The sequence below is a fragment of the Armigeres subalbatus genome, chromosome 2, assembly GCF_024139115.2.
Source record: "Armigeres subalbatus isolate Guangzhou_Male chromosome 2, GZ_Asu_2, whole genome shotgun sequence".
Taxonomy (NCBI): domain Eukaryota; kingdom Metazoa; phylum Arthropoda; class Insecta; order Diptera; family Culicidae; genus Armigeres; species Armigeres subalbatus.
Window position 1 is genome coordinate 104973487 of NC_085140.1, and position 25223 is coordinate 104998709.

A 25223-nucleotide genomic window follows, 5' to 3' on the forward strand; every position below is an offset into this window, starting at 1 on the left:
ATGCTGTGCCAATATGGACTAGTTGCTACAATACCAGAAAGAAGGCACTTCAGAGGATTCAAAATAAAATTTTGAAAATGATTCTGAAGTTGCCTCCGTGGTATAGTACCAACTTCATAGAATTTCTAATATTGAGACATTGCTACAAATGTCCAACAAAATAATTTCCAATTTTAGACAAAAATCGTTGCAATCTTCTATTGCAACGATTAGCTCCTTGTACCCTTAGTATAAATTAGGTTAAGTTTAGTTTAAGTAAAAAACATTGTAATTCCTACATGGTTCAATTCAACCAGAGGAAATATCATAACTGCCTGAGGCAATTGAAATGTATTAATAATATCTAAAAGCGTAACATAGCAAATAAGGATGATAGTGTTAAGAAAACACGGAACACCTAGTCTAAGAGATAAATGCATGTATTAGATAATTAGCAAATAAAATTAGTTAAAAAAAAAAAAAAAAAAAAATCATAATCTACCGTAATCCTTACCCAATCTAGCATTTGAAAGGCTCCTTTTACCCTCCTTTTAACTATGTGTATTCCATTTATTTCTTACTATAGCATGTTTAGATAACATATGTGAGATTTGGGGATTTCCGATGTTATGAAGGCGACCCGCTTGCGGTTTGTAGCTTCTAAAATTTCCCAGAATTCAAGTTTTTTTTTAAATACAAACAACATGACTAGAATAAAGCGAAAAGCGCAGAATAACAGACACTACTACGCTTCTACGTCAACTATGTAACGCTGCCCAGTGCGGTGCTTCGTGGTAAAGCCGAACACGATAGCCATATGGGGGAGAACAGTGCAAAACGCGCCCACGGACAGGGAACAAATATTTCACAGTCAATGCAGTTAAAAACATGGATCTCAGTTCAATCAAAGTTAATTGCTTATTTTCCAGGGATTGGGTCACTCGATTTGCACAATAATTTACTATATTCTGAAAACTCAGATGCGAATATTTGCATTATGTGGAAGATTTTGATTTGAAAAATGTATTGGAGGTAACCACTTTCCTTCGATGTGACTCGAACCTACGACTCTCAGTACGCTAGACTGGTGCTTTTAAACCAACTAAGCTACGAAGAAGGTCCATCGTAAAAAAAATCATTGCCAACACCAACCACTCAATTTATCAATCAACCACACACAAGTCCAGTGCTGCCGAATATTTACAACCCTGCCCACGGGGCAAAATAGCCTAACTCATAAAATCACTCTTATAATCTTTTGTAGGACATTAGTGAAAGAATATTACCATTACATTTTTCTTAAATAATTCTTTAATATTTTCACTTAAATCAAACGATTTGAAATACTTCCACCTCACCCGTTAGATTTTCGTTCAATCCGCTAAGATAAACAAACAACCATGCGTTCACCATTATTCCACTTGAAATTGAGTCATTTTACACCACTATTCGGGCGTTTTGCCACAAGCTTATCATTGGGAAAGGGAAATCATTGTTTAATGTAACTAGTTTTGTAAATTTTGCAAAAAGTTCGGCATTCTTGTTTATATTACTGAAAACATTCAAAAAGCTTAAGGGTGCCTTCTGTGTTGAACTTAGTTTATAATTTAAAAAACACACAATAATAATGTATTAAAAAAAAAATAAGGGTGCCTATTAAACTGTTTTCCCCTAAAAGATAACGCAGTCATCGTGATTTGTAGGATGTGGGAGAAGATGATAAGCCTGTGCCGCCTGCATGACGCCCTTGTCAGCTAGAAAGCTCAATAAAGTGAGCCAGAGAGGTACCCGAGGAAAGATGAATGCACAAACGAACGCTATAATAACAATAATAACATTCTGCTTTTCTCGTGCTCATATGAAACGTATACTGAAAGGCTGTATGTTATTTATTCACAAATCATCAATTGACTTAGTTTTTAATTTGAGGATGTATTTTCGCTGTATCCCTTTTTAGTGGGACAAAAGCCTCCGCAGCTACTCTGCAATCGATTTCAATGAGTTCGATGTCGTCCGCAAAGCCAAGGAGCATATGCGATCGCGTGATGATCGCACCTTCGTGTGCTGTGCGGAACAGCAAATTCAAAAGCGTGTCAATCCATTTGAAGTCACAAACGAGATTGACATTTTGACCATTGTTTTGAGAAGACCCTTATCCGCCACAATTTTGTCCTGATCCGTTGACGATAGGCTGCTTAAGTGATTTCAGTCTGTTAAACAGTTTGATGCGTATCGTAATTATGATCACCGATTTTAGTAAAATTCTCTGCACATAATTGACGCACTTCAGTTTGAGTCCTTCCTTATAGGTCGCGGTGGTTTATTCGATTTAAACACGATTTGATCGCAATTAACTGAATTCGACGGGGAAAGCCGTCCATTTTTCGTTATTGCCCAACAGTTCTTGTAAAAAACACACTGGGAGGATTTCCATATTTTGTTTTGTTTTAGAACAAACTTTCTAAATGTTCTATTCCTCTCATTTTGTCATATTGCACTAGGAAAGCATTATTACAGCTAGGCTATAGCAATATTTTTCGAATCTTTTTGGTTTTTTGGTTTCAAACTAATATTTTTTGTACAAATGTGGCCCAGCCTACAATGAAATTCGCCTTCATTTGTAATCTGTTGTTAGTCACGTGAATAACGTCTTTTGTCGACCTAATATGCAATAATTATCGTCTCGCCATAAGAGGCGTTTTCTATAGAAGTCATCATTCCAAATCACAACATCCCCATCCCCAACCGATTGATCGACGGAGAAACGAATGCATGTCTTGTTCAAAGTACGCATGACATAGGTTCAAGCATGGCGCCACTGCTGCCCAACTGTAACTCAATACTCTCCCACATATGTATTAAAATAGAAGTATGTTTGCATTCGAAGCCAGATAAACCCAGCGTGCGATCTGCGCGACTGCCGGCTCCCTATCAGTAACCGGAAACGTCTCTTCAGGACGTCATCAGCATCATCATCAGCGGCAGCCGCCACTGCAGCCATCTGGATCTGCCTCAATTGAGGCTACTTCGCAGTACCCAACTATCGACTAGCGACTTATCAAATGTTTTCGCTCTCATTCCACTTTCAGACGTCGTCGAGTTGATCGAGTAGTGCGGAATTGCGCGGGGAGCTCGCCGTAGCTTTGCTGTCCGTCAAGATAGGTCCTCCGAAGTGACAACCCGAAGAGTTTGGCGAAGCGATCCTCCGGTGCCGCGATGGCGTCCACACTGATGTTCTGGAACAAGCAGAACTCCAACAACCAAAACGGAAACGATGCCAAGAACACAAAGAATGGCCGCAACTGGCTGCACGCCCCGGACGTGCTGGTCAACGGCCATGTCGCATATCTAGTCAAAGTGAGTATTCCAACGTTGTTAAATTCTATTAAAAAGGCTAGATCACAACAAACCTCCTTTTTTGCCTAACAGTTCCTCGGAACTACCCCAGTCGAGCAGGCGAAAGGCATCGAAGTGGTGAAGGAAGCCATCCGGAGGTTGCAGTTCACACAGCAAATGAAGAAAGCGGAAGGTGGCAGTAATGTTAAGACGAAAAAGGTCGAAATCACCATCAGTGTAGATGGCGTTGCAATACAGGTAAGATATCGAAAGCGCACCACTAGCTAATCATAAGTCGAAACTAATGGAATCAATCCATCGTCTTAGGAACCCCGCACCCAAACGATCCTGCATCAGTTCCCGCTGCACAAAATCTCCTACTGTGCCGACGAGAAGGGTGTTAAAAAGTTCTTTAGCTTTATTGCCAAAACCGGAACCGGTTCGGCGACGCCATCGCTGAGTGCCAGTGACGATACCCATTCGTCCCATTCCGGTGACCATCAGCACCACCAGCAGGATGGTGGCCAGCACGAGTGCTTTGTGTTCATCTCGAACAAGCTGGCGTCGGACATCACGCTTACGATCGGGCAGGCGTTCGATCTCGCCTACAGGTTAGTTCGATTTATTATGTTTTATTGTTTTATTGGCTTACATGGCTCGGTTGCTTCGGGCGGTACAAATCATGTTTCAATGTTGCCATGGCACAGATTTGGTTGCCCGGCAATCCTTGGAATTAGAAACTACGATGACTACGATTTTGCTGCGATAGGTTTTGTTTTTCTTCATTCCTTCTACATGTGGTCCACTTTCCACAGTCTTTGCGTAACCACATCTTCTTGCCCGCAGAATTTGAATTTCTTCCTTTTTTGCTCCTTTTTTGGAAGATAAATGGGAATTTATTTCAAATCAATTTTAAATTTTGGTGTCGAATGTTTTCAAAATTCGAACTGATTTTGGAATGGATAATTGGATTTCGATTGAATTTGGATTGGATTTAGATTCGATTTGGATTGGATTTGGATTGAATTTGAATTAGATTTGGATTGGAAATGGATTGGATTTGGATTTGGATTTGGATTTGGATTGGATTTGGATTGGATTTGGTTTGGATTCGGATTGGATTTGGATTGAATATGGTTGGTTGGATTGGTTTGGATTGGTTGGATTGGTTTGGATTGGTTGGATTAGATTTGGATTGGTTTGGATTCGGATTGGTTTGGATTGGTTGGATTGGTTTGGATTGGTTTGGTTGGTTTGGATTGGTTTGGATTGGTTTGGTTGGTTTGGATTGGTTTGGTTGGTTTGGATTGGTTTGGATTGGTTTGGATTGGTTTGGATTGGTTTGGATTGGTTTGGTTGGTTTGGATTGGTTTGGATTTGGTTGGATTGGTTGGTTGGTTTGGATTGGTTTGGATTGGTTTGGATTGGTTTGGTTGGTTTGGTTGGATTGGTTTGGTTTGGATTGGTTTGGTTGGTTTGGTTGGTTTGGATTGGTTTGGTTGGTTTGGATTGGTTGGTTGGATTGGTTTGGTTGGTTTGGTTGGTTTGGATTGGTTTGGATTGGTTTGGATTGGTTTGGTTGGTTTGGTTGGTTTGGATTGGTTTGGATTGGTTTGGTTGGTTTGGATTGGTTTGGATTGGTTTGGTTGGTTTGGATTGGTTTGGTTGGTTTGGATTGGTTTGGTTGGTTTGGATTGGTTTGGATTGGTTTGGATTGGTTTGGATTGGTTTGGATTGGTTTGGATTGGTTTGGATTGGTTTGGATTGGTTTGGATTGGTTTGGATTGGTTTGGTTGGTTTGGTTGGTTTGGATTGGTTTGGATTGGTTTGGTTGGTTTGGTTGGTTTGGTTGGTTTGGATTGGTTTGGTTGGTTTGGATTGGTTTGGTTGGTTTGGTTGGTTTGGATTGGTTTGGATTGGTTGGATTGGTTTGGTTGGTTTGGTTGGTTTGGTTGGTTTGGATTGGTTTGGATTGGTTTGGTTGGTTTGGTTGGTTTGGATTGGTTTGGATTGGTTTGGATTGGTTTGGTTGGTTTGGATTGGTTTGGTTGGTTTGGATTGGTTTGGATTGGTTTGGATTGGTTTGGATTGGTTTGGTTGGTTTGGATTGGTTTGGATTGGTTTGGATTGGTTTGGATTGGTTTGGTTGGTTGGATTGGATTGGTTTGGATTGGTTTGGATTGGTTTGGATTGGTTTGGATTGGTTTGGATTGGTTTGGATTGGTTTGGATTGGTTTGGATTGGTTTGGATTGGTTTGGTTGGTTTGGATTGGTTTGTTGGTTTGGATTGGTTTGGATTGGTTTGGTTGGTTTGGATTGGTTTGGATTGGTTTGGATTGGTTTGGTTGGTTTGGTTGGTTTTGATTGGTTTGGATTGGTTTGGATTGGTTTGGTTGGTTTGGAAGTTTGGATTGGTTTGGTTGGTTGGATTTGATTGGTTGGTTTGGTTGATTGGTTGGATTGTGTTTGGATTGGATTGGGACTGGATTCAATTGGTTTGGTTTGGATTGGTTTGGTTTGGTTTCGATTGGATTTGGATTGGTTTGAATTGGATTGGTTTGGATTGGATTAGATTTGGATTGGTTTGGTTGGTTTTGATTGGTTGTGTTGGTTTGGATTGGTTGGATGTTGTTGGTTTGGATTGGTTTGGATTGGTTTGGATTGGATTGGGATTGGTTTGGATTGGTTTGGATTGGTTTGGGTTGGTTTGGATTGGTTTGGATTGGTTTGGATTGGTTTGGTTGGTTTGGATTGGTTTGGTTGGTTTGGATTGGTTTGGATTGGTTTGGGTTGGTTTGGTTGGTTCGGATTGGTTTGGTTTGGATTGGTTTGGATTGGTTTGGATTGGATTGGTTTGGATTGGTTTGGATTGGTTTGGATTGGTTTGGGTTGGTTTGGATTGGTTTGGATTGGTTTGGATTGGTTTGGTTTGATTTGGATTGGTTTGGTTGGTTTGGTTGGTTTGGATTGGTTTGGGATGGTTGGATTGGTTTGGTTGGTTTGGTTGATTGGACTTGGATTGGTTGAATTGGTTGGTTTGATTGGTTTGGATTGGATTGGGACTGGATTCGAATTGGTTTGGTTGGTTTGGTTTGGTTTGGATTGGTTTCGATTGGTTTGGATTGGTTTGAATTGGATTGGTTGGATTGGATTAGATTTGGTTGGTTTGGGTTGGTTGGGTTGGTTTGGATTGGTTTGGATTGGTTTGGATTGGTTTGGATTGGTTTGGATTGGTTTGGATTGGTTTGGATTGGTTTGGATTGGTTTGGTTGGTTTGGATTGGTTTGGATTGGTTTGGTTGGTTTGGATTGGTTTGGATTGGTTTGGATTGGTTTGTGTTGGTTTGGATTGGTTTGGATGTTGTTGGTTTGGATTGGTTTGGTTGGTTTGGATTGGTTTGGATTGGTTTGGTTGGTTTGGTTGGTTTGGTTGGTTTGATTGGTTTGGATTGGTTTGGATTGAATTTGGATTGGTTTGGAATGAATTTCAATTGGTTTGGATTGGTTGGTTTGATTGGTTTGGTTGAATTTGGTTTGATTGGTTTGGATTGTGTTTGGATTGGATTGGGACTGGATTCGAATTGGTTTGGATTGGTTTGGTTTGGTTGGATTGGTTTGGGTTGGTTTCGATTGGTTTGGATTGGTTTGAATTGGATTGGTTTAGTTGGATTAGTTTGGATTGGTTTGGATTGGTTTGATTGGTTTGTGTTGGATTTGGATTGGTTTGGTTGGATTGGTTGGTTTAGATTGGATTAGATTTGGATTGGTTTGGTTGGTTTGGATTGGATTGGTTTGGATTGGATTAGATTTGGTTGGTTTGGATTGGTTTGGATTGGATTTGGATTGGATTTGGATTGGATTTGGATCGGACTTTGATTGGATTTGGATTGTATTTGGATTGGATTTGGATTGGATTTGGATTAAATTTGAATTGAATTGGATTTGTATTGGAATAGGACTGGATTCGTATTGGACTTGGATTGGATTTGGATTGGATTCGGATTGGATTTGGATTGGATTTGGATTGGATTTGGATTGGATTTGGATTGGATTTGGATTAGATTTGGTTGGTTTGGTTGGTTTGGATTGGTTTGGATTGGTTTGGATTGGTTTGGTTGGTTTGGATTGGTTTGGATTGGTTTGGTTGGTTTGGATTGGTTTGGATTGGTTTGGTTGGTTTGGATTGGTTTGGATTGGTTTGGATTGGTTTGGATTGGTTTGGATTGGTTTGGGTTGGTTTGGATTGGTTTGGATTGGTTTGGATTGGTTTGGATTGGTTTGGATTGGTTTGGATTGGTTTGGTTGGTTTGGTTGGTTTGGTTGGTTTGGTTGGTTTGGATTGGTTTGGATTGGTTTGGTTGGTTTGGTTGGTTTGGATTGGTTTGGATTGGTTTGGTTGGTTTGGATTGGTTTGGATTGGTTTGGATTGGTTTGGGATTGGTTTGGATTGGTTTGGTTGGTTTGGATTGGTTTGGTTGGTTTGGATTGGTTTGGTTTGGTTTGGTTTGGTTTGGGATTGGTTTGGATTGGTTTGGTTGGTTTGGATTGGTTTGGTTGGTTTGGATTGGTTTGGATTGGTTTGGATTGGTTTGGATTGGTTTGGATTGGTTTGGATTGGTTTGGATTGGTTTGGTTGGTTTGGATTGGTTTGGTTGGTTTGGATTGGTTTGGTTGGTTTGGATTGGTTTGGGATTGGTTTGGATTGGTTTGGTTGGTTTGGATTGGTTTGGATTGGTTTGGATTGGTTTGGATTGGTTTGGTTGGTTTGGATTGGTTTGGTTGGTTTGGATTGGTTCGGTTGGATTCGGTTCGGTTTGGTTTGGATTGGTTGGATTGGATTGGTTTAGATTGGTTTGGATTGGTTTGGATTGGTTTGGATTGGTTTAGATTGGTTTGGATTGGTTTGGATTGGTTTGGATTGGTTTAGATTGGTTTGGTTTGATTTGGATTGGTTTGGAATGGTTTGGATTGGTTTGGTTGATTGGACTTGGATTGGTTTGGGTTGGTTGGATTTGATTGGTTTGGATTGGTTTGGATTGTGTTTGGTTGGATTGGGACTGGTTCGAATTGGTTTGGATTGGTTTGGTTTGGTTTGGATTGGTTCGATTGGTTTGGATTGGTTTGGATTGGTTGGTTTGGATTGGATTGGATTTGGTTTGTGTTGGTTTGGATTGGTTTGGATGTTGTTGGTTTGGATTGGTTTGGATTGGATTAGGATTGGTTTGGATTGGTTTTGATTGGTTTGGATTGGTTTGGATTGGTTGGTTTGATTGGTTTGGTTGAATTTGGTTTGATTGGTTTGGATTGTGTTTGGATTGGATTGGGACTGGTTCGAATTGGTTTGGTTTGGATTGGATTGGTTTGGTTGGTTTCGATTGGTTTGGATTGGTTTGGTTGGTTGGTTTGGATTGGATTAGATTTGGATTGGTTTGGTTGGTTTTGATTGGTTTGTGTTGGTTTGGTTGAATTTGGATATTGTTGGTTTGGTTGGTTTGGATTGGTTTGGATTGGATTAGGATTGGTTTGGATTGGTTTGGATTGGTTTGGATTGGTTTGGATTGGTTTGGATTGGTTTGGATTGGTTTGGATTGGTTTGGATTGGTTTGGATTGGTTTGGATTGGATTCGGTTGGTTTGGTTTGGATTGGTTTGGATTGGTTGGATTGGTTGGTTTGGATTGGTTTGGTTGGTTTGGATTGGTTTGGTTGGTTTGGATTGGTTTGGATTGGTTTGGATTGGTTTGGATTGGTTTGGTTTGGTTTGGATTGGTTTGGATTGGTTTGGATTGGTTTGGATTGGTTTGGGATGGTTTGGATTGGTTTGGATTGGTTTGGTTGATTGGACTTGGATTGGTTTGGTTGGTTTGGTTTGGTTGATTGGTTGGATTGGATTGGGACTGGTTCAGTTGGTTTGGATTGGTTTGGTTTGGTTTGGTTGGTTTCGATTGGTTTGGATTGGTTTGGATTGGATTGGTTTGGATTGGATTGGTTTGGATTGGTTTGGTTGGTTGGATTGGTTTGGATTGGTTTGGATTGGTTTGGATTGGTTTGGATTGGTTTGGATTGGTTTGGATTGGTTTGGATTGGTTTGGTTGGTTTGGATTGGTTTGGATTGGTTTGGATTGGTTTGGATTGGTTTGGATTGGTTTGGATTGGTTTGGATTGGTTTGTGTTGGTTTGGATTGGTTTGGATGTTGTTGGTTTGGATTGGTTTGGATTGGTTTGGGATTGGTTTGGATTGGTTTGGATTGGTTTGGATTGGTTTTAGTTGGTTTGGATTGGTTTGGATTGGTTTGGTTGGTTTGGGATGGTTTTGATTGGTTTGGATTGGTTTGGTTTGGTTGGTTTGGTTGGTTTGGTTTGATTGGATTTGGATTGTGTTTGGATTGGATTAGGACTGGATTCGAATTGGATTTGGATTGGATTTAGTTTGGATTTGGATTGGATTTGGGTTGGATTTCGATTGGATTTGGGTAAGATTTGAATTGGATTGGATTTAGATTGGATTAGATTTGGATTGGATTTGGATTGGATTTTGATTGGATTTGTATTGGATTTGGATTGAATTTGAATTGGATTGGATTTAGATTGGATTAGATTTGGATTGGATTTGGATTGGATTTGGATTGGATTGGATTTAGATTGGATTAGATTTGGATTGGATTTGGATTGGATTTGGATTGGATTAGGATTGGATTTGGATTGGATTTGGATTGGACTTTGATTGGATTTGGATTGTATTTGGATTGGATTTGGATTGGATTTGGATTAAATTTGAATTGAATTGGATTTGTATTGGAATAGGACTGGATTCGTATTGGACTTGGATTGGATTTGGATTGGATTCGGATTGGATTTGGATTGGATTTGGATTGTATTTGGATTGGATTTGGATTGGATTTGGATTAGATTTGGATTGGATTTGGATTGGATTTGGATTGGTTTGGATTGGTTTGGATTGGTTTGGATTGGTTTGGATTGGTTTGGATTGGTTTGGATTGGTTTGGATTGGTTTGGATTGGTTTGGATTGGTTTGGATTGGATTTGGATTGGATTTGGATTGGATTTGGATTGGATTTGGATTGGATTTGGATTGGATTTGGATTGGATTTGGATTGGATTTGGATTGGATTTGGATTGGATTTGCTTTGGACTTTGATTTGGATTGGATTGATTGATTTTTCTTTTATTTGGTTTGGATTTGGTATGGACTTGGATTGGATTTGAATTTATTTTGGTTTGGAATGGATTGTCATTAGTTTTTGGATTTCGATTGGACTTTGATGAAATTTGGATTGGATTAAATTAGGATTTGGATCCCTCACTCCCTTTTTCCAATTCCTATTCACAGGCGTTACGTAAACGACAGCGGCAAGACAGTCGAATCGAGCAAGCTGAATTCGCAGAATAAGCAACTCGAAAACACAGTGCACGCGTATCGTCAACGATTGAAGGACCTTTCGGAGTTGGTGTCCAAGCCGGACTTGGACAAACTGCTTCTGAGGCTCGGCCTGCGGGACATCTGCGAAGTTCCGGCGTTAGAGAACGGAATTGACAGCCACGTGGCCGCCGTCAACGGTAGCAAAACGCCAGATTTGGGTAGGTTCACTTCCGTATCTTGAAAAGTAAACATCTAACGGCTGTTTCATTAATCTTGCAGGCATTGATGTGTCGTTACCAAACAATGATGATCAACTGTTGATCGAAACTTCGCCGAAGCACTTTGCTCCGATCGTTCCACCAAGGAACATCCAGAATCAGGTTTGTACCACTTTTCAAAGAAACGACAAAAATCTATTCTGTAAATCTATATCCGCAGATCAATAGCACACTGGAGGCGTTTAAACCTTCGGTGGGTACCAAGATGGAGGGCCTGCTCCTAAACTCGGACTCGGACAGCGATTTTGATCCACGAGCACCGGACAACGATAGTCCGTCGATCGGAGGCAACAAGATCAGCAACGATCTGTTCGGATTCGAACCTCCGAAGCAGAGCTTAGGTCAGCAACTGTTCACCAGCACTGCGATCAATAACAATCACGTCGGGTTTACAAACGGTAACAATGGAACCACAAATGGATTCGGTGCTCCCACAAGTCCTCCTCCAATTTGTGAGTATCTGTACTTTTTAGAAGATTATGTTCGTCTTTTTTCATATTTATCATGCAATGTGATGCTTTTTAGTGGCTCCTCCACCCCAGAAAATCGCCCCACGAAGAACAACCCCAGCGCATCAGAACAACGGCAACGGATATCAGGACTTGTTTGGATCAGCGCCATTCAACCCACAGGCGCTTGATGTAAGTTTCAGAATCTAATTTCTTAACCATTTCGCCCCAACATCATATTTTCTAGTAATTAAAAAAGTTTAGAGATCAACTATGCATGGGCTAACCATAGTGGTAACACATTTTCGATCATTTCCGCGACAGGGCACATCCTTCGAAAGTTCCTTCGATGATTCGGGATTCGCGGGGACTCACAACTCGACAGCCAATTCATTCTCAGAAGAGATGCGAATTCTGGCCGACAACTCGTCCAAGCTGGACAGCGTTCTGGCGGTGAACAATAGTATCCGCCCCTCGGCGTGCCCCGCGTACGCTCCAGTTAAACTCATTCATAATGGTCCTTCGACGCAGCCACCCGCGGTCATTGGCACCAAACTGAATCCCTTTACGTCGTTGGCCGCTCCGGCCAAGAGTGTGCTCCGTGGAAATCCCCTGGCCACGGTTATGAATGGGCACAGTTCGTACGACGTGTTCCAGAATGCGTACGACGCGGACCCACTGACCGGTAGTATTTCATCCGCACCTCATGCTTCATCGCTTGGTACCGTTGCCACCCAGCAGCCATCGTCGTCGGCGTCGGTCTCGGAGTCGGAAGCCATGTTTCACGACTTTGCTTTATCGGCTTTTCATGAATTCAAGAAAGATTTAAGCAACACCGCCAACTTCGGGCAGCGACGCGGAGCGCCGCCGGCGGCCTTGAAGATGGAATCCGGTGGCAAGGGTGCTTCCATTGTTGGCACGGCTGCTAGCACTGTGGGTAGTCACGGTTTGCATAGTGCACATGTGATCGTCGGGGCTAGCGGGGCACAGTTCCACGAGAAGGTATGGAACGTTGGGGAAAGGTTGGTGGATGAAAGCACCAACCCGAGTCGTTTCAAAACTCTGTTTGTGAAGTCTTAGCGATAGATTGGCCTCAATTATGATAAACTAGGTGAACGGATATAGAAAGAATCCAAATAGATGAGATGACGGTTATATCGAAATTTACTCAAAGAAACTCTGAAACGAGCATGGTTAAAAAAGATTGCCCAAAGTTTCGGATAAGTTTAGATGATCCTTTACTGCCGTGAATCGCATATTTGTCCCATATAAATAGGAAATCCAGCAAAGATGGGCCAGATATGCGATTCACGGAAGTTTACCTTTACATAGCAAATCTGCAGAATTCCTACACCAACCCACACTGATTAGCTTTAGCTAAAATTTAAAAAATCATGTAAATAAAGATTTAAAAAACATTTCATTTCTGCAGCTTGATGTTCGTATGAGAAGGTTATTATTAAGCGATAAAGCAAATCTCTAAGCCCTGTCTGAGATAAAGAAACACCAAGAATTTGATTAAAAAAAGTGTTTGAGATTTTACTAAGGAGCTTGTAAAATTGCTCGTTGTAGTGAGATCAATTGCAGTTACACAGGCAACTATAGATTAATGCTAGTCGGTTACATTTTATTTTAATTTTTTCAAATTGTCAGAAAAAATTATTCAAGTTTTCTTTCTCGAAAAGGGAACCAATATTAATTAAACAAACAAATCTTCAAGCTTCTTTTATAGGATGAATTACCTTGAACAGACATTTTAGTCAACACGAACGAACATTTTAGAAAGGTTAGACACCATCACATAAAGCAAAAAGTACGATTGGAATTTCCGGGAAATTAGGAACATTCCGGAAATTCTTTAGATTTTTTCGCAAAATTCAGGAGATTTTCGTCATTTTTTTTGCTTTTTAACTAAATATGATGAAAGCATGGACAATGACTTGAATTTCGGTTTCTCACAATTGAACAGGTTTAACGGTTATCTTTAAGCAAAATTTCAAAACATAACATTCTCCAACAATTTTGGTATTTAATCCAATAGATCATTCCCATCATACCTGATGTCGATTCACATGGCTTGGACATTCAGTGGCCTCGTAATTGTTGTTCGAATATTCTTTATATCAGTATTGTGAGCCAATCTATTACTTGTCTCATGTATCGTAGAACTGTGTACCGTGTCATATTCGCAATGATTGTGTAAAATATTTAAGGCTAAAACATTCAAGCACAAATGATCATAAGGCTGAAGCTCTAACGTGTTTTTGAAGCACTCGTTTGTTTAGTGCACTTTATGTATGTTTGAAGGAAAGGGCCCGACCTAAAAATTAATGAAAAAAAAAAATCTATCGAATTCAATTCTTCATTACAAGTTATATTCTGTATTGATAACACGATTTCTACGACTTACAATCACTTATAAGCAGAAGACGTTAGGTTGAACACCAACAAGATTGAAAAGATCTCGCACTGACAACAGAATTTCCTCCATTCTAATTCCGAAAAATCAACAATTGAAGAACTGATTTTTCGAAATTTGAATGAAGAAATCAATCAAACAGACAAGATCCACGCCGAGTAAGGTTGAGTTTCCTGTACTCAAAAATTCGCAATTTTTGCCTTATGAGCTCAGTCTTTTGAACTTTTAGCCTTAGATGTTTTTCAGCCATGCGTACAATTTATTTAATCGATGAAGTGACTGTTTCGACTTATATTTTGTGTTGTCTTGATCATTTCGATTGTTCTATCGTTCTAGTCATCTGTATATGCTTTTCGTGTGAACTTTTTTGGTTTTCGTTTTTATATTTGTGTACTTCTGAAACCTTTTCATTTGTCTTTTGATTCTATTTTTTTTATTTTCTTGTATGTTCCATTAACTAAAAACATCAATAAGCGCATTTATTTGTACTCCATGACGCACGTTAGTATAGGGTAGTGATTTACAATGTTTGACAACTCGATATGCATATATAGTGCCCCACTCGCATATCAGTCCCAGGGTAAACCTTAGCCTATTATGCTGCGGTTGAACATATTTATTGTTGTACATCAGCATATATTGGTGCTCTTTTTTTACCAATGTGTTTATTTATTAGGGTCAGCATGTTTCATAAGAAAACTCTACGGAGCCGAGAGCAAATAATATATAAATATAAAAATAAAATTAATAATAAGATCTTCGGACACACGGTTGTGTTGTTAAACCGGCACTTGAACCGGAGCCCAAAGCAGAGAATGAGCCCATCGCTGAGTCACTGGTGGTTAAGACAAAGCTTCCTTGATTGCGATTGCAACCTCCTCTAGTGTAACATCATCTTTCCTCCGACGATTTTTTTTCTCCGGGTGGGCGTTTTCACGTACTTCCGACTGTCCTTGGTTTTCTGGTTTCAGATTTTCTTCCGGAACTTGAATGAAGTCTTCAACCGACTCAACCGAGTATTTTCGACAAGCTTTCATCCGTAACCGGTCCGATCGAATACTCGCACGTACCGCATATTTGTTTAACTGACTTCCCACTCTAATAAACAAACATCCTCGGGTCAATGTTTTTCCTCATTGATTCCTCCATTGCATCGCGCGAAACAAATTTGATGTACCGCAGTACGATCGTATGCCATTTTGTACGCCGTATCCATCACTAATAAACCTGTATCAAGCTGCTTCAAAAAGCAGGCGATTTCACCCCATGATGGCAGGGGATTACCGACGGGGAATCGGAACTGCACCGTATTAACGAATACTTTATCACCCATTTCGATGATTTAGTGCCCAGCCCACCGCAATCGTCCGATTTTCGCGATGTGAACGATGGATGGTTCTCTCAGCAGCTCATGCAACTCGTGGTTCATTCGCCTCCTCCACGTACCGTCCGCCATCTGCACCTCACCATAGATGGTACGCAGCACTTTCCTTTCGAAAACTCCCAGTGCGCGTTGGTCCTCCACGAGCATCGTCCAGGTCTCGTGTCCGTAGAGGACTACCAGTCTAATGAGCGTTTTGTAGATTGTCAGTTTGGTACGGCGGCGAACTCTATACGATCGGAAAGTCTTGCGGAAACCAAAGTACGTACGATTTCCAGCCACTATACGTCTCCGAATTTCTCTGCTAGTATCATTTTTGACAGTCACCAAGTACACAGCCCAAGTACACAAATTCTTCTACCACCTCGATTTCGTCACTACCGATACCACCCACCTCTAGGCACACATTGTCTTCTCTTGAACCTCTTCCTACCATGTACTTCGTCTTCGACGTGTTGATGACTAGTCCGATCCGCTTAGCTTCCCTCTTCAGTCTGATGTAGGCTTCCTCCATCTTCTCAAAGTTACGTGCCATAATATCTATGTCGTCGGCGAAGCCAAATAGCTGGACCGACTTATTGAAAATTGTACCACTCGTGTTAATCCCTGCTCTTCATATTACCCCTTCCAAAGCGATGTTGAATAGCAGACACGAAGCACCGTAACCCTCTACGCGTTTCTAAGGGACTCGAGAATGCCCCTGAAACTCGAACTACGCACATCACCCGATCCATCGTCGCTTTGATCAACCGTGTCAGTTTATCCGGAAAACCGTGTTCGTGCATTAGCTGCCATAGCTGGTCCCGATCGATTGTATCATATGCGGCTTTGAAGTCGATAAAAAGATGATGTGTGGGCACGTTGTATTCGCGGCATTTCTGCAGTACTTGGAGAATGGCGAACACCTGGTCCGTGGTGGAGCGTTCGCCCATAAAACCCTCCTGGTACTGTCCCACGAACTCTCTTGCAATACCTTTTAGGCGGCGTTCAGCAATGTGATTGCGCGGTAGTTGCTACAAGCCAGCTTATCGCCCTTTTTGTAGATTGGACACACGACACCTTCCATCCACTCCTGCGGCAAAACTTCCTCCTCCCAAATCTTGGTAATGACCCAGTGCAGCGCTCTAGCTCTAGCCTCACCACCGTGTTTAAATAGCTCTCCTGGTAGTTGGTCAACTCCAGAAGTTTTGTTGTTTTCAGTCGGATGATCTCCTTCTGGATTTCCTGGAGATTCGGAGCCGGAAGTCGTATGTCCAGCGCGCGTGCCCCAGGTTCATTACCATACCGCCACCGTTGTCTGCCACATCGCCATTCAGGTGTTCTTCGTAATTCTGCGCCACCTTTGGATCACCTCACGCTCGCTCGTAAGAAGGTTCCCGTTTATGTCTTTACACAAACACAAACAAGGCTGTGGCATGTGGCCCTAACGCGTACGGTTCAACTTCTCATAGAACTTTCGTGCGTTATTAGCGCGGTACAGTTGCTCCGTCTCTTCACGGCCTTGATCTTCCTGCTGGCGCTTTTTCCTCCGAAAAATCGAGTTTTGTCTGTTTCGCGCCCGTTTGTATCGTGCCTCGTTCGCCCTCGTTGTGGGGAATAAAGTGATTGGATTGGATTTGGATTGAATTTGGATTGGATTTGGATTGGATTTGGATTGGATTTGGATTGGATTTGGATTGGGTTTGGATTGGATTTGGATTGGATTTGGATTGGATTTGGATTGGATTTGGATTGGATTTGGATTGGATTTGGATTGGATTTGGATTGGATTTGGATTGGATTTGGATTGGATTGGATTGGTTTTGGATTGGATTTGGATTGGATTTGGATTGGATTTGGATTGATTTGGATTGATTTGGATTGATTTGGATTGGATTTGGATTGGTTTGGATTGATTTGGATTGATTTGGATTGATTTGGATGGGGTTTGGATTGGGTTTGGATTGGATTTGATTTGGATTTGACTTGGATTGGATTTGAGTTTTTATTGGATTTGGATTGGATTTGGATTGGATTTGGATTGGATTTGGATTGGATTTGGATTGGATTTGGATTGGATTTGGATTGGATTTGGATTGGATTTGGATTGGATTTGGGTTGGATTTGGATAGGATTTGGATTGGATATTAAGGAGCTAATGAGAGGAAATTTGAAATTCAATCTCAGTAGGCTGACAGGAATTCTAGATGATTCGAACGGTGAAAATAAACGATCATTCAGTGTTCTGTTTTTGAGGAACATGCGAATTATCCTTCGGTGTTCCGCGCTTGTTTTCGTTAGTAAAAGGCAAATCGGAAGACGGATTTGCTTGGCTACGAACTCGTGTGGTATTGCAGCAATCTCGCCCATGCTGCATTCTTCTCCTCAACTAACTGGTCACATTCGCCGTTATACCAGTCTTTTCTTTGATTCGGGGGCACCGTGTCAAGCACGGCAGTCGGCAGATCGAATATCGCTCCAGCCATCTTCAAGAGCAACTGCGCCTAGCTGCTCTTCCGTTGGGAGTGCCACTTACAGCTGCTGCGCGTAGGCTTGGGCTCGTCTACTGTCTTGTAGCCGCTTTATGTGGAGTAGCTGCCCAATGAGTTCGACTTCGATACGTGTTGTACACCGTCGAGAGTTTTGAGCGAAGGCATACTGCAACGAGTTAAGCACCAAACGCAATTCAGCGTAACGGCGACGGAAACGGAAAATTTTATCACTAGTGTTGATAATCGTGATGTAGGAGAAAAATTTACCGTCGATCAGAACGTGGTCGATTTAGTTTTCCGTTTGTTGGTTAGGTGATCTCCATGTGGCCTTGTGGATATTTTTGCGGGGAAAGAAGGTTCTTCGGGCTACCATTCCGCGGGAGGCTGCAAAGTTTATGCATCGTTGCCCGTTATCATTCGATACAGTATGCAGACTATCCGGTCCAATGACCGGTATACGCATTTGCTCCCTTCCTACCTGTGCGTTCATGTCGTTAATGACGATTTTGATGTCCCATGATTATGGATATGCATTTGTTTCCATGCAAACTCGTCCCTCAACTTCATAATCGGCTTCTGCTAGGTTTTCAATACCCTTTCCCTTCTAATGCAATCACGTCATAACCATGTCGCTCCTCGTGTGACTACCTGCACGCGTTCCTGAGCAGCCTGATTTCTTTCCGTTGCATTTGCAGGCTCTTATTTCGGTTCAATCAAAGGTAATTGCCTATTTCCGGGGATTAAACCACCCGACTTGGACGTTAATTTACAATGTTATGAAAACTCATATGTGAATATGTACGTTATGTGAAAGATATTGATTTGGAAAATGTATTGGAGGTAACCACTTTCCCTTCGATGGGACTCGAACCCCTGACCCTACAGGCTCTCATTTGTTTTTCCTCTCTGCCTACTATTTGAAGTATCGGTGTTGTCAAGTTCCGGAAACTTCTTATCCGATGCGATGTCTAGCAATTCATACCGGTTGCTTGTTTTTGGGAAATGAGAGTCCACTTCGGCTAAAGTTATTTTCTATTTTCTTTTTGTGGACAGAAAATGTTCAGTAGAATTTTGCCGATAGTTTGGTGATACTTTCTCCAAGGGTTCGCAGAATGCCACTTCGAATAGGGTCTGCAAGTTCGTGTTTTTTACAAGGAGTAATGCTTTATGCACTGATCCAGCACACGCGTAGTAGTTGCCAAGCTACCACATTGCAATGTACCGGAGTGTGGGACTCCCAGCCATTGGTTCTACCGTCCCAGGTTCTACCTACCCTTTTTGGGCACCAACCCTTATATCCCTCCGGGACAGCTTTCCAACATTACTTCAGGGGATAGGCTGAATTTAATGTACTCATTCACACAGGCACTCACGCCATTGGATGTTCTCTCTAATACTCCACTGTCATGCATCGAGGAGTCATTAGCGGTTACTGCCTGGGCCAACCGATAGTACGCTAAGACACTCCTACCTTCTCCTATCTCTGAAAATTTGAGTTCATTTGGATTAAAACTGATTTAGCACAAGCCATTGCAAATGCTGCAAATTTGTATGGGGAAATTTATTTTTTCATTAAGCGCAGGTTAAAAGAAAATCTACATAGCTAAAAGGAATATTCAAGAGCTTTCACTTAGCGCAAATCGCATGTTAAATCAATACCGTGGTTTTCTGGAGCTAATTGGGTAACTCCTCAAAAAAAAATAGCACACGCAAATTCAGGCTACTATGTTTCACTGCACATTTCAGTGATGCCCTCAAATAAGTTTATCGATCATGATTACTAATTATTGGGGCGATCAATCAATATGCGGTTTTCGTTGGGTGAAAGCTGTTGAGTATTCCTTCCGGTGCCGGTCTAGGCAATTTTCGGATTGGAAATTGTCTCGATTTCCCTGGGCATAAAAGTATCATCGTGCTAGCCTCATGATGTACGAATGCAGAAATGGTAACTTGGCTTAGAAACCTCGCAGTTAATAACTGTGGAAGTGCTTAATGAACACTAAGCTGCGAGGCAGCTCTGTCCCAGCCAATAAGAAGAAGAAGAAGAAGTATCACTCATTTTTGTCAAATTAGTTTAATGACATTTTACGACACTAGTCTGTTTCCTATCAGTCATCTACTCTCGTCCAAGGAAATAATTATCCAAGCCGCGCAAAGTTTGAGATCTCTATTTTTTCTCATGAGAGATTAAAACTGATATGCACAGTGCACCCACTCATTGTGAATTATTTCTATTGTGGTATTTGTTTCTCGTCTAAATTATCATCGCCTCGTTTTGCATGACGTCATATTAGTTGTTTCATGTTGTGTTTACTAAAATTGTTTGTCCGATGATCGAAAAATGTACCAGTTATAATAACCTCCGACATTTTTCTTCTTTCCAGACCACATCCAAAAACGGCTTATTTAGTTCGGACGACCTGCTGGACACGTTCGATCCGCTAAAAAAGTGATGGACCCCTCCCCGATAGATCGATCCGGACCGTCTTCCGAACCGTTCCAAGGCGCACCGACGTTCTTTTGTTTCTGTTTCCGGTTCCTACCGTCCTTTCCTTTAGGAAAACCCCCAAACCCCCTCAAGCATTGCAACATTCCAATTGAATCTCACCCAGCCATGAAATTAAGTGAATCTCCAATCATTAAGTGCGCACGAATCACTTTTTATCCTCTCGTCGGAATGCAAACAACGTGGAACGGAAATGATCTTTAATAATTATTGCACTATAAATAATCACCTTTTACCTAGGGAAACTAATAGCGTGGAAGGAAGAAGAATGTCACCGGATGGGGTGATGTCTGCGTTTTCTGTGACAGAGTTTATACGTGGAAGATTGAAAATTTGGTATTTGTAGATGGATAGTTTTTTTTTCTCCGCTGGCCCCGTGTGAAAGTAGCACACGCGGGTCCTACTATTGATAGTATTAAACTGGAACGAATCGAAAATTGAAGTCAAATTAAATGCTATGGCGAAAACCAAGTGCGTGGTGTTTTATCCCCTCATAACAATGTGATAACGATGATAAGGCGACGGATACGCGTGGCGTCGCGTGGAGAGAAAATAAAACGTGAGCATTCCATTCAGTGCATGCCGGTACCGCCACGCTGTATGCAAGTGAAGTTGGATGCAAGTTTTCAGCCGAACAAAGATTGGTAAGAACGATACCTAGCGGCGGCTAGTGGAATCTGAACGCGGTGTGTCCCAATCCAAATCTGATCCATAAGTAAGTGGTCGGATCGTTGATTACAAGACGACAATGGTGCTATGGGAAAATGTTTGCATAACTAGAGCGGTGTACGTTGGAATTTGTTTAGCCAAATTGGAATAATTTGAATATTTGGAAGTGATTTATTTTATGTTACGTAAAGTTTATACGTACGTTGGATTATCATATATTTACATTATTTTGCATTGCCCATATTTTCTCTTTTTTTTTCTTCGCCCACTTCTACATTGTGAGTGTTATGATGAATCGTCGTTTTTGTTTAGAGAATAAATTTAATATATTTTTGTCATGTATGTACTATGCATAATAGTAGAGTTGGAAGCAGCAACAAAACAGGAAAAGCAAGAATAAGGATTTATTTTCTCCTGTCTGAGGATTTAATACATGTACTAGGAATATTGAGAGTACGCAATAAAATGTAATCAAGTAAATACTATCTGTAGATTCATTGTTATTCTAGTTATAAATACAATTAGAGGATGATGTTGCGAGCAATATGATCAATAAAAACTGAATATTGAATATACAATTCATAATAATTTAATTTAATATCACTTTTTCTGAGAATATTTCCATTAATGAAATTAACATTTAAACACCCCCCAACCAGAGACTGCAACATTTTATTACAATCATGCATTAATTCCGCCTACCGTTTGCCATAATTTGCGACATATTTACACGTGTTACATTTAAATATCAATGTCCCATAATTGAATAAAAAACACCTTCTTGTTAAATTTGTTTGGTAGGAGCTAGGAAATGTTATTTTTGTTAAAAGTTGTTATTTCGATGCACCGCTAAACACCATCCGACTCCCGAGGCCACTCCGACAATACGAAATACTAAAAAGGAACACCGAGAATGATCGGGAGGTGGTTTCCGCCCCGATCGTGGGGGGCTCGATCGTCAGAAGGGGGTTTTGGATAGCCGAGTGGAGATAGTTCGCTCTCTTGTGTTGCAACCGTCAGCTAGACCGGTCGTGCGATTCGTGTGAAGTGCGAGAATTCCCGGTCGAATAAGTGGACGCCAAGCTGCGATAACGGATCCGGAGATTCAGATATCCTATTCCTTTCCCGGAGTTATCACCGATTACGGGAATCCAACCGTGGAGTGCATAGGGACGCCGCGAAATACCCCATGTAGTGCTGATAGTGTCCGTCGGGTATGCGTTTGAATGGGCTAGCGACAGCCTACCGCGTGGTGTAATCGGGTTCAATTGTCTCCCGGGGATCGGCCCATTGTGTTAGATCTGGTGGTACCGGCCAAGAGTTAAACCGTCCAGTTCCTGATAGAGACTTCCCGCTTAAACAATCGTTCGCTCAATGCCCGAGGGCGATAGACGTTCCCATAAGTTACAGTGAATTAGACCGACCCTGTGCGGAGAAAAATGTCTCGCCGGAGGTACAAAATAATTGTGTGGCTGGTAGTATTGTGAACTCGCTGAATACCCCCCTTCAAACTGCCCCGCCCAAATGGAAATTAGGGTCCGGTGCACAGAAGAAAATTAGTGAGCGTGAGTGTCACGGTGAAACAGAAGAGGTAGCGCAGACGGTGCGGAGAGGCCCCTCTCCCAACATAAAAAAATCATCTCTCGGATAGGGAAGCTAGGCGCCCCTGAGATGAGTCGCAAGGTAAGTCGCATGCTCTATTCCATAGTAAGCTAAATCGTAACTTGCACATGATTCGTCGAGAAATCATAAAACTTTTTTTACACGGATTTTCGAATTTTGAACTGAAAACTTTTTTTACACGGAACGCATCCCCCGTGTAAAAAAAGAATCGGGTGTATAATAATGTAGATTGGAACTAGCGCCCTAATTGGAGCCTGGACTTCGGATGTTCTTGTCCTGGGAGGGGTGTTGAGGATCATCCTCAGGAATTTGTTTTGGGCCCGTTGAAGTTTGAGATGGTGGGTTTTAGCGCAGCTCTCCCAGACCGGCATGCCGTATTCGATTACAGGGAGGATGATTTGCTTGTAAACAGCAAGCTTATTTTTCAGGGACAATGACGACCGACGGTTCTAGACCAACATTTGAAAAGGGCGTAACAGCCAAAATTTATTCCTTCTGATTCTTCGTCTATAGCTATACATGTAGACGAGGAATCAGAAGGAATAAATTTTGGCGGTTACGCCCTTTTCAAATGTTGGTCTAGGGTTGATCAAAGGATACAGTAGTGGTAACAAAACGTTATGCAAAAAGATATTTTAGTTACTAGATAAAGATTGTCGCTTCGGTTCCCTTTGTTCTGCTGTCCGAAACATGTGTGGTACATACCTGTCAAATCGTATGGATTTTCCTTCTTTGACATTTAGCTCCCCTATCCTCGCCAGCAAAAGATGTTCCGGACAGCGACGACAGCGACAATCTTTATCTAGTAACTAAAATATCTTTTGTTATGCAGCATACACACCGGTCAAGCCGTTTGACGAACATTGACTCCGCCCCCAAGAAAACGCTTTGGTTACTGCTTTGTTTGAACGTGTGTGAAGTTGTTCGAACAACCATTTGACCACAGACAAACAGACATAACACTCGTCAAATTTCCATCGTTCAACGATTTACTGGTTGATTCAAATAATCATTAGTTGGCCAATCGATCACTCGTGGCGCTCGCATCGGATTTGCTCGAGTCTGACGTTTGCTCACTACCGCCATCTGGTTCGTGATTTGCCCAACCAACTGAAATCAACAGATGTCGTTAGTGTTTGAATGACGATGAATTTCATGAGTGAATGTTCAATGTGTTATGTCTGTTTGTCTGTGATTTGACAGTTGGCGGCTCGGTTGGAAAAAATTAAAACGGTTTGATTTTGGTTTAAGTTGTCGGGGGCGGAGTCAAGGTTCGCCGAACATGTTTGAGCATTTGTATATTTGTTGATGGTTGATGCTCAATTTGGTACTTCAGACGTTCGTGTGTGATATTGTTGGTCGAATAAATTGATTGTTCGTGCCGCTGTTGGTAAAACTTGATAGATGTTTGAATAAACGAGAGGTGTAGTCAATGTTGGTCAAACTGCTTGACCGTGTGTACGGTCTTTTAAACATTATGCATTTGTTTCGACCTTGGTCACTGCTGCGGTTCTATTGTTCTACTTTTTGTGCCTATCTGTTGCGAAACACCGCACAATAGCGGGTTTGGTAGTCATATGGCTACTGCTTTTGCCTCATACACAGGAGGTTGTGGGTTCAATCCCAGGTCCGTTCCATTCTCCTACTTTGTATCTTTCTCTATAAGGTACCCGAGGTAAGTGGGACCTAAAAAACGCTAGTTCAGCAAAATTGTTAACGCATACTTAGAAAACAGCTTATTTCAGAACAATAAACACGGATACTTCATTATATGCTTCCATTGTTGAAGTGTAGAGGTGTAGAAAGCCATTTATTCAATTACAAAAATATTGGTAGTGCAAGAAATAAATTTACCTTCAGGACTCACTTACCCCTTCAAACGGGGCAATCGCTAGAACTGGAAATGGACTTCCATGCCGTTTCCATTATTATTCCTATACATTCAACTTGAGTATTCTAACAGTAATCTGCTAGAATTGGAAATGAACTATACTGCCGCTAACCGCAAGTCGAGCACATCTGTATATGGAGGCCCATATACAGATGTGCTCGACTTGCGGTTAGCGGCAGTATAGATAGAGCTCGTTTCCTACATCCAATTAGAAATTCCATCAGTTGCCTTCTCCTATCTATCACATTGGCAGTTCGTTAACCAAGACAGACCTCTGCCTCTCGAACCTAACCCAAAAATTCCATCAAATTCCGCATGAACTTGTGGCAAGTGCAGAGGTATATTCGGCTTGCAGTGGGCGAGTGATTGCATAATCATTTCCTCCCCCTCCCCTACATTGACTTGCATTCTGACATGGCATGCGCCATTATGACCTAGCAAATGAGATCACCAGTGCTTGTACATTGAAGATGTGTGCTAGTCCCAAGCAAACATCTGTTGGTTCCCTGTGCAGCAACAGCTGATCTGGTCATAATGGAGTAGCATGGAGTAGGAGTACGAGCAGTCAATCAAGCTCAAGCTCAAGCTATCTGTTGCGAAACACCGCACAAAAAGCAGAGAACAATAGGCCAATCGCACTGGACGACGGACGAAATGAGACTCACGTTGCAGGCGGAAATAGGAGGTGCTGCCAAAACAATCCGATACCCTAGTTAAACGTTGATAAACTAAAGTTTTAATAAAACTGGCAAATTGGTGGAGAGTTTCCGAGTCGATTGATATACACTCAATCCTCTTTTTACGGCAGTTTTTTATACGTCATCCAAGAATTCCCTAGACTCC

General features: G+C 41.5%; 1 protein-coding gene across 9 annotated transcripts in view; it reads left to right on the forward strand.

Annotated features, from left to right (window-relative positions):
* The window catches only part of LOC134210571 (PTB domain-containing adapter protein ced-6-like), a 182862-nt gene extending 161418 nt beyond the window's left edge, over window positions 1–21444 (forward strand). For 8 of the 9 annotated variants that reach the window (XM_062686645.1, XM_062686648.1, XM_062686647.1 and 5 more), the window contains 9 exons: window positions 3069–3336; window positions 3409–3573; window positions 3643–3926; window positions 10664–10911; window positions 10973–11073; window positions 11132–11423; window positions 11497–11612; window positions 11745–12422; window positions 20076–21444. In XM_062686645.1, the coding sequence (XP_062542629.1) occupies window positions 3196–3336; window positions 3409–3573; window positions 3643–3926; window positions 10664–10911; window positions 10973–11073; window positions 11132–11423; window positions 11497–11612; window positions 11745–12422; window positions 20076–20144 (2094 nt within the window). In that variant the 5' untranslated portion in view covers window positions 3069–3195 and the 3' untranslated portion in view covers window positions 20145–21444. The remainder of the gene's footprint in view (window positions 1–3068; window positions 3337–3408; window positions 3574–3642; window positions 3927–10663; window positions 10912–10972; window positions 11074–11131; window positions 11424–11496; window positions 11613–11744; window positions 12423–20075) is intronic. The other variant, XM_062686653.1, reaches the window with a different exon arrangement.
* Window positions 21445–25223: the final 3779 nt, after the last annotated feature.